Source organism: Cydia amplana, chromosome 5, assembly GCF_948474715.1.
Source record: "Cydia amplana chromosome 5, ilCydAmpl1.1, whole genome shotgun sequence".
NCBI lineage: Eukaryota > Metazoa > Arthropoda > Insecta > Lepidoptera > Tortricidae > Cydia > Cydia amplana.
This window is the reverse complement of record NC_086073.1, coordinates 4,111,549-4,120,974: the sequence shown is the minus strand read 5'-3', so window position 1 is coordinate 4,120,974 and position 9,426 is coordinate 4,111,549. Positions and strand designations below refer to the sequence as shown.

Genomic DNA, 9,426 nt, shown 5'->3' with positions numbered 1-9,426 from the left:
CACTGACAGTGTCAAAACTGACATAATTATACGCTATCGGGAACGTAATTTACTTTCTATACATCTCGTTCGCACTAATATGCGAGTACGAGGGAGATGTATAGAAAGTAAATTACGTTCTCGATAGCGTTTATGTCAGTGCCAAACTGATGGTAGCCGTACAGGTCAGTATAAATGGCTGCAAATTCCGTATTGCGCAAATTGCTTTTGGCTTAACGATCCATTATAAACTTCTGGTAATTGCATTATGAGTTAACGATTACTGTATGTAAAGACGCAGACGAATTATTGTCATTAATTTCCAATGACTTCGAAGATAAAAGTGATAATAATAATAATTTGCAATATCAAAATAACCTCGTCGAATATGACCGGCAATGTAATCAATGCAGAAGCTTCCGATATTATAGACTTTCCACATTCTGCATATTTGGCTATAGAGTGTAGCTCAAGTCGTGGAGAAGGTTACTTTTCGTGTGGCTCCTCTATAGTTAATCAAGCTGTTTTGTTGACTGCTGGGCATTGCATCATTGCGTGCCAAGAAAACGTTGACGCCTTTGCTATATTCGGACATGAACAGAGAGATAAGGGAATAGTTTCGAACGTGTCGCATATCAAATTGCATGAAGATCATTTCGAGGGTTCATTGTCAAACGATATAGCTCTAGTGTTGTTGAAGAAAAAATTGAAGTTCAGTTGTACAGTTAGAAGAGTGGCGTTAATGAGGCGTCCTCCGTACGGAGATAATGCTACTGTCGCTGGTTGGGGGAAAATAGATGTAAGTACCTAAGGTTGTCTGGAAGAGATCGCTCTTTAGCGTAAGACCGCCTGTTGTCTACCATAGTTTATGTTATGCTTAATTTGTATATCATGTTCTTTGTCATATTATTGGTGAACAATAAAGAATATTTGTATGGTATTGTATTGTATACCTCCACTACATTAGTACAAATTTAATATCCTTTAAAAGAGATAAACCTGATGATATGCCGACGTTGGATAATGAAAAGCCTTAATCAGAATAACGTCTGTCGACGCGTAAAATCAATTTATATCATGACTGAGCTCAATATAACAACGAAGCTGTATATTAGTCTGTATCTATCCAAAGGATTATCAAGTTATTTTTAAAACACACACACGACATAAAGGGTGAAAAATGGCGGTGGAAATGAATGCATCCTTATGTTCTCGACATCATCATCATCATCATCCAGTCCAGGCCGGTTTCGGCCTTGGCGACTGCGCATGTACTGGCTACTGAGAGCGACGATCGTGAGCTCTCAGGTGACTGACGTAGCCTACCGACATACCATTTCCTCAAACGATGCTAAGTATCTCTTATACTTATTAAATGGCATTTGTTTCAATCGTTTGTATTCTTTATCATCATCAGGATCTATCCAACGACGTGTCTAACATCCTGATGAGCACACAACAGATAATTCTACTCCCGTCGACTTGTACTTTTACCATGAACAACCCACCTGGCACTTTCTGCGCCGATAGTAGGCCTGGAACGGGTATTCCTGCAAGGTAGGTGATTGATCTAACAAAGAAAAGTTTTTTCAGTTTTATTAGGATATTTCTTTGGCCCTACAAACTAAATTATTCATGTGTCGGTGGTAGTGGTGGGTGTTTAATGGGCTTCATTTACTACGAGTATATTATATGTACATATAAAAGATAGAGTTTCTGTCATGTCGTACGAGTGTACGAGGGAGTTAAAAGGCTGGCCCAGCAAAGAGAAGAGTGCCGATTACTCCACCGACAAGAGCAGCTCTTAAATATTGACGATGATGATGTATTTGTACATATTTAGATATGTTAGTCTTTAACTAGTAAAACTTTAGAACTAACTAATTATTTAACTTCATTTGTAAATTCAATTGACGCTCATCAACAAAATGGTTAGGTTAGTATACAAGAATAGACGTATTCTATATTTGGCAGGGATCGGATACCGGTATTTTTTGTATGGGAACGGAAACGGTATTTTTTCGTTCTTTGCTAATTACTTCATTTCTAATTGGGCAATCTAATAATACGAAGTCGTAACCTACAAACACAACTGAGTGCTACATTTCGAGTATAAAATAATTCGAAAAATATGGTTATTTCTATGTTTTTGCAAAAAACCGGTTTCGATCCCTGATATTTGGTACTGTTTCGTTAAAATGTAAAGGATAATAATTATTTTGCAATGTTTATGCTAAATTTGTAACGAGAGAAATGTTTTTTTTTTTTTTACAGAGCTGATTCCGGCAACGCCATGGTAATCAATAACTTCATCCAGATAGGTCTTGTGTCTTACATGGACCCTCATGTTTCTAAGAGGATCACTGTGTACACTAACATCAGCTATTTTTACGGTTGGATAAAATATAACACTAGGAAATTATTTTGTACAAGAAAAAAAAGTAAAAGGCACAGAAAGGTAGGTAAACCTGTTAAAAAGTGTCAATAAGTAGACTTAAATACTCTAATATAGATTTTAAATAAATATTTAATTTACAAAAAAAAATCGTATTACTTATAATGAGAAAAACTGTAACTCCCTAGGGAATAATATGGGCTATAGCTGTCGCCAATTCGTCATCATTAGCCTAGTTGGTATTTTAGCCTTGGGACAAAAAATGCTCATTTGAAAATTTACCCTAAATAGCTGCATAATAAAACATAGACCTCTAAAGAGTAAAAAGTCGACCCATGAAAATAATCGGTTGACCAAATCAAAAGTACAAATAGGTATAAGTATCAGGAAAAACCTTCATTAAACACAACCTCGAAGAAATTTAAACTCCTAAAATTGAAACTGCATACTGCACGATTGATTATTCGTATCGGGACTGACCTAATTAATTATGAAATAAAATTTTATGATCTTAACCTTCGGTCATTAACATTCATTATCGCTGAAAGAGCCATGGTAGTACCATCCGCAATATTAGTTATATCAATTAGTTTAAGTTTAATAGATCTAGCTACAACACGCAATATACTTAGAATAGCGGGTGGAGATAAAACTTCAATATACAAATACCCTCATTCTCTATTTCTTAAACTAGATTGTGGTGTATATCCAAGATGTGGTGCCTCTGTTTTAACTCAAGATATTCTTTTAACTGCTGCGACATGTTTTGTCAACTGCAAGAAGCCATTTAATGATAAAGTTATGGAGGTATCAATGGGAGATGATTATGAAGAACTAGGACAAGTACGAAAAATTATAGATTTCATTTTACATGAAAAACATACTGGTGCTAAGCTTGCAAATGACATTGCTTTAGGCAAAGTAGATAGACCTATGAGATTTGGAGACAGCCTCCAGAGGATAATTTTAATGAAAACACCGCCTTTTTATAATTCCGCTTTTGTTGCTGGTTGGGGCTCACTAAATGTAAGTATGTAATACTCGGGTAGTGTAGTTGTTTAAAAATGTCTTGCCTAGTATAAATGTTGTATTGCTTTAATTTTGCGCCTCGAACCGTGGTGAGTTATTCAACTTATGGATTTTAAATTAGTGACAAAAATATCTTCTATTTGTTTTTCATTGCCTATAATATTTGTTTGGTAACACATCGGAAGATAGATAAATATTGTATCTAACACTATAAAAATTGTGGTCAGTTTTGCGAACCGTTTCACATTTGGCAGCAGTATTCAACTTCTATTTTGCACTATTATAGTTTCACTTTAAATTGATTAGGATAAGGAAGAACCCAGCAAATACCTGAAGCACATGCGCCAACATTTGGTAAACACCGAGGACTGTCATAAAGTATTTGGTCCCAATCGCATTGCTGAAGGAACCTTCTGTATGGAAGATGAAAACAGTCGGGCATTTGAGTAAGTTTTAGTCCACAAAAACAAACGGTTCCTACCTTTAGCAAAAATAGAAAACATTGTAGCTTAAAAAGCTGAGGTGTCACAAACATATTTTGCTTTACCTAAATAACCTATGTTATTTTGCCAACAGTACGCGTATAGTAAACGTAGGATCACTGCTAATTCTTTAAAGGCATAATTATCTTAATATAGGTTTACAAGCTATGACTTTATATCTCAATAATAATTAAACTATTTTTAGAACGAAGGCTCATTATTTTTTCAGTCATAACTGATTTTTCAAATAAAGTATTTGAAAAAAAAAAGGATACAGAACCTGATTGTACTGAGAAATCTAATTAATTATTATTAATATTTTTATTTCAGAGGTGACACTGGCGCAGCACTCGTAGTAAACGACTATATTCAGATTGGTCTTGTCTCCTGGGGTCACATGAAAAAATCATACAGCAAGATAATCTACACCAACATTAGTTACCACTTTGATTGGATAAAGGAAAATGCTAGAAATCTATATTGTAGGGAAAGTTAAAATGGTGTTCAATAAATAAACCAAATATGAAGTAATGGATTGCAATGTGGCTAAAGATAAAATACGACACACGTGCGATAAGAGTGAACACCGGAGAATGTATGATAGATTGAATAAATATTGCCAAAGTTTGAATAACTTTAAGTTGACTATTTATTCTCTGTAAAACTTCTCTACTTCTCTGAAACTATAAATACAATGTTTAGCTTTGGTCATGCACTATGAAAACAAATAGGTACGAAATACTCGTAAATTGACCAAAATTTATCATACACACATTATAGTGTATAAAGTGTATAAACACAACCTTCTAAACCCTCCCTATTACCTCGTCGGCTAAAAATCAAACAATGGCTTAGAATTTTATTGCAGACTGTATTTTTACTTATTTGTTTGTCTGTAAAATACTTCTCGAGACCTTTGTAATGAGTTAAAACTTGAATTTCAACTTAACTTTTTGACGACTGGTCTGGCCTAGTGGGTAGTGACCTTCGATCAACACGGGCTTCCGACACCGACACGTCGGAAGGGATAGGCCCAAGCGATATCTTGACATTCAAATCATTCTGCCATTTTTCGCGGGGGGGAACGTGCATACAGTCGCACTTCTCACACACTTACATACAAAATCCAATCTGTAATGACGACACAAATACATAGAAAATGACACCCTACACAGACAAATCTTGCACACCTCGATCTGTTTTTGTGTACGGACGAGTCACAAGTGTCACAACACGCACACTAACACATTTTCGTCAAGAGATGAGAAGTCGGATTTGTCGCTCGACCGATCCGCAATTTGTACTGGGCGAGAAAAATCGATAAATCTAACAATTACATGAAACTAAAATATACTAATTGTGACTATGATATGTAAAAAAAATATTACATGTGAAATGTAACACCTTCTTTTTGTAAATTTGATGTCCCCGACCTCTTTTTACAACAAAAAACCGAGCAATTTGCATTTTTTCTGCTGCTGTGTTCACTAGCGCGTCTGGACTCGGTCTAGTTTAAAATCCGAGCGCAACTAGTTTTGTTACCCGCGCTAGATCAGTTGATCTTGTACCTAGGCAGAGGGGAAATAGTGCGAATGCCGCGTCCCTTCCGTGTTGGTCGAAGGTAGTGACCTTGCCTGTGAAGCCGCGGTCCTGGGTTCGAATCCCAGTAAGGGCATTTATTTGTTTTATGAGTCTTGGTTGTTTTCTATGTATTTATGTATTTGTATATTATATATATCGTTGTCCGAGTACCCACAACACAAGCCTTCTTGAGCTTACCTTGGGACTTAGTCAATCTGTGTAAGAATGTCCTATAATATTTATTTATTTATTTGTTTATTTAATCTGTCACCGGCAAGTAGTTCATATTTAAAACGTTCGCCACACCAATTGTTATACAATGTTATAATGCAATTAAACATACCTACTGCAACGGGCTAAATGCCGCAGCGAAAGTGTTAAGTTACAAGATTTGAAGAAAAGTGTGTATATATAAAAACAATAGACACGGTTTCTTGCGTTATCTGTGCCACAATTATGACAACCTATTTAACTGAAATGTCAAAATCCCTTCAGTCAAACTAAACGTCAACAAAAATCATCTACTTAAAAATGTTTTACTAACTAAAATGTCTAAAGAGTAACTAAAACTAAAGTAATTTTAACAAGATAATTCACAATTTAAGCACCAAATACAGTATATTTTCCTAAGTACAAATTCGTCAAGAAATGAGTGCGTTTTTACCTCTTCAAGTAGTCGCGCTATTATTTAAGCTCTGTTTGATCATAGTTCCTGTCCTCCTGTTTCTAGGCCTCGCGGGTATATACATACTATGGCAGATGAACGGTTACGAGGAAAGAATACAAGATAAAGTAAACGACATCGTCACCGCCTTCCTCATGTACTGACACCCGTTGTCATGGCAACGGGTTTGTTATGGCAACAACGCTCGATCAAACGATGGCTACAGACGAGGAAAAATCGAAATTGGCCAAACTTCTGCAAGGATTGGAAGTACCTGAAGTGAAATTAACGGAGAGGTGTCGAGACATAGTGAATCTGTTCCACGAAAAGTTTGATAAAGAGGTTGAGGAGGAAGATATGAGGGACCGGGTTGCCAGAGAGACGGACACATTCGACGAGAATCCGTATAAGGTTGACAGTGGGTTGCTGGAGGACAATGAGAGAAAACTGCGTGAGTTGCTTGCTATGGGGAAACGGTTAGTATCGTAATATAATAAACTAAACTATGTGATCCTTTGACCGTTAGCGGTAAACATTTTTAGGTGAAATCGGCAGGCATTACAAAACTCAATGCAATGCAATTCGCCAGCCCTCTTGTACGATGTGAGAAGGCTTATGTCTAGTAGGACAGAGTATTTAGACTAAACCCAATGACACTCCACTACCACTAGGTCTTGACTAGATGTACATTAGGTTTTACTTACATCTACTTTGGAATAAGCTAGGACAGATTTTATTGAGTCGTAGGTACAGTCAGCATCAAAAGTAACGTATCAGACTATGCGACAAAAGTATCAACCATGATTATCTAATAACTTAACAAAAAGGGATATTATATTTACATGTAAAACAATCAGACTACGATATATACTTTGGAACGCGAACTGTAAAGATATACCTATGCCTATTTGTAAAAGTATTTTAGTGTGGCAGACAATTTTGGCGCATTGTTTCATCCGCTACTATGCGAATGCTGACTGTACCTATTCATTTGATATCTTTTTATAAAATTAGTTTATATAATATGATGTGTGTTAACTAATATGGATCATAGGTAGTTGCTGTTCTTAATACTTTAATAGAGAAAAAAGCCGTCGTTTTTTAAAATTCTAAATCCTAACCATGTTATATCTTATAATTCATAATAAAATATTTATATACATTAAATAGGTAATTGTAAAGATATTGGTACAACTAACAATATTTGGCTCAATCAACTATTTCTTGTTGTTATTCTGTCCCATCAGCGAGGAGACATTAGTAGCATAGATTGTTAGAAGAACTGCTGTACCATGTTCTACTAACATGCTCAGTAGATGTCCCATTATGGAAAGGTCTTATAACTACCATAAAATGCAAGTTTGGTTCATTTAAATACGAAAAACCTAGAATTTTAAGAGTGACTCAGGAGACAGTAACAATGGCAACGTGTGACAAGAAAAAGTTGATTAACCCATTTACTTACTTATTTACAGAGACAAAAAGGAATTTAAAGAACGCGTCCTTTCTGGAGCCGATCCCAAGCGCCCGTGGCGTACCCATACCAGCAAAGAAAAGTTACTCCGCATCGACAACGAACTAAAGCGTCATCACGAAGTGGGCTCCCAGGCCATATCACCCATGACTGAAGGTGACATGAGGGACCTCGTCAAAGAATGCCAAGAAGAAACCCAACTTTCTGCCAAGATCTCAGCCGACAGACTTAGAGACACAGTCGATTCAGCAACGAGAAATCTACCCAATTTTCAGTACAGGAAGATTGATAATGGCGCAGCTACTGCCATCTTACCAGAGGCACATGAACCTTCTTCATCTCAAGATGTTACTCTGAAAAACTAAGTTGTTCGGATGATAATACAATATTTGGAATATTTAGGTATTAGAACTTAATGCATGCCTGGATGGCTTATTATTTTCCACGTTACCAGTGATGAATCTTCCACCTACTTTTTCTTATAACAAAAATAATGGTCATATTGTGATGAACTATCGAACCCACCAACAAAAAGATGATTTTTAAAATAAACATATTGACAAGTAAGTTTTTTAGTTTTATATATCTCTTTCTCTTGTAATAATTGTGAGTAATACCTATCAAAATTAATTACATTCAGTAAAGTCCAAATAAACCTCGAAAAAATAATTTGGCTGTTTTGATAAATAAAACAAATCCTAAGTAAATATAAGTAAGTAGGTTAATATTATAGTCAAGGTCAATGAAAACTGTATCTACAAGTTTCTCTTATTATTTATAATATTTTTTATTGGTAGTTTCCATTGCTTATGAGTCATTTCTGAGTGCACAATAAAGTGTAAACCATACTGACAACATGTCTGTGGCTTTATGAGATCCAGTGCGACATGGGAACGCAGTTAATAAGTGATGTCGAGGCATTTTAATATGAGGAGGGAGGTCTTAATTATAGTTGCCTCGACGCGGAGTCATGCGGGGCATTTCCGCGGTTCGTTCCCAATTCGCCGTATTCTTGCTTGTTTCGTCAGATTCTCGTATAGGTACTCGGATTGTAACCTACCCCAGTCGGTGCATAACATAAGTATCCACATTTCTATACAACTTGTATGGCTACTTGGGTACTTTAGTTGGGGCACCGGCCGTACTAAAGTAAATCCGGCGAAATAGGAATCCGACGAAACAAGAATCCGGCAAATCGGGAACTAACCTTAAGGCTACAGAAATTGATTCACATGAAATAAATAATATGTACGAGTATATGCTCGATTTTCGGAATTATCTAAAATTCTGATGGGATTCGGAAGTACCGGATATTACGAACTAGGTAAACATATTTTTATCCAAAATCTTATGCAAAATAATATATACTAAATAGTTACTATTAAAATTATAGTAAATGTATCAACAGTTTAAAGCAAAAAATTAAAATATATATTAATTTTAATGTGCTCGAGCGATGAGTTCTGAAGGCATATCATCTAAAGAATTAAGTACCTACTTAATTTAAGTCTCAATCGATGTTGATTTTTTTGTTGTTTCGTTGTAAGCTGCCTGTAATGACTAATGAGTATTTAAAGCTTCTCATCAAATACCGATTATACACAGAAGAATAAAATCACAGAATGTTGACCGATATAAATATATAAATATAATTGTTTATTTATGTAGGTACAAAATATTTGCATACGTGTGTAAGTCGGGTGACAATGCAATATAATGGTACCATGGAGCTGATCTGATGATGGAGACAGGAGGTGGCTATAGGAACTCTGTGATAAAACAACGCAATCGAATTGTGTTTGGGATGTTTAGAACTGTCTCG

At 35.7% G+C, this 9,426-nt stretch overlaps 3 protein-coding genes across 3 annotated transcripts; all 3 read left to right on the top strand.

Moving 5' to 3' along the window:
- The first annotated feature begins 243 nt into the window (after positions 1 to 243).
- Positions 244 to 2,610, top strand: LOC134648167 (hypodermin-B-like). The gene is made up of 4 exons (XM_063502646.1): positions 244 to 778; positions 1,397 to 1,536; positions 2,254 to 2,437; positions 2,563 to 2,610. Exons 1-4 carry the CDS (start codon positions 305 to 307, stop codon positions 2,608 to 2,610), a joined length of 846 nt encoding a protein of 281 aa, XP_063358716.1. The 5' UTR covers positions 244 to 304.
- Positions 2,611 to 2,911: 301 nt separating this feature from the next.
- On the top strand, positions 2,912 to 4,423 carry LOC134648414 (transmembrane protease serine 11G-like). The gene is made up of 3 exons (XM_063502935.1): positions 2,912 to 3,400; positions 3,710 to 3,849; positions 4,216 to 4,423. Exons 1-3 carry the CDS (start codon positions 2,927 to 2,929, stop codon positions 4,379 to 4,381), a joined length of 780 nt encoding a protein of 259 aa, XP_063359005.1. The 5' UTR covers positions 2,912 to 2,926; the 3' UTR covers positions 4,382 to 4,423.
- Positions 4,424 to 6,030: 1,607 nt separating this feature from the next.
- Positions 6,031 to 8,012, top strand: LOC134648413 (uncharacterized). Its single transcript, XM_063502934.1, has 2 exons — positions 6,031 to 6,606; positions 7,606 to 8,012. Exons 1-2 carry the CDS (start codon positions 6,323 to 6,325, stop codon positions 7,967 to 7,969), a joined length of 648 nt encoding a protein of 215 aa, XP_063359004.1. The 5' UTR covers positions 6,031 to 6,322; the 3' UTR covers positions 7,970 to 8,012.
- The last annotated feature ends 1,414 nt before the right edge of the window (positions 8,013 to 9,426 follow it).

Coding starts and splice junctions, on each gene's coding strand:
- LOC134648167 (XM_063502646.1), top strand. CDS start 305: ATGACTTCGAAGATAAAAGTGATAATAATAATAATTTGCAATATCAAA. Junction 1,537..2,253: donor GGAACGGGTATTCCTGCAAG/GTAGGTGATTGA, acceptor TTTTTTTTACAG/AGCTGATTCCGGCAACGCCA. Junction 2,438..2,562: donor AAAGTAAAAGGCACAGAAAG/GTAGGTAAACCT, acceptor GTAACTCCCTAG/GGAATAATATGGGCTATAGC.
- LOC134648413 (XM_063502934.1), top strand. CDS start 6,323: ATGGCAACAACGCTCGATCAAACGATGGCTACAGACGAGGAAAAATCG. Junction 6,607..7,605: donor TTGCTTGCTATGGGGAAACG/GTTAGTATCGTA, acceptor ACTTATTTACAG/AGACAAAAAGGAATTTAAAG.
- LOC134648414 (XM_063502935.1), top strand. CDS start 2,927: ATGGTAGTACCATCCGCAATATTAGTTATATCAATTAGTTTAAGTTTA. Junction 3,401..3,709: donor CTGGTTGGGGCTCACTAAAT/GTAAGTATGTAA, acceptor TAAATTGATTAG/GATAAGGAAGAACCCAGCAA. Junction 3,850..4,215: donor GAAAACAGTCGGGCATTTGA/GTAAGTTTTAGT, acceptor TTTTTATTTCAG/AGGTGACACTGGCGCAGCAC.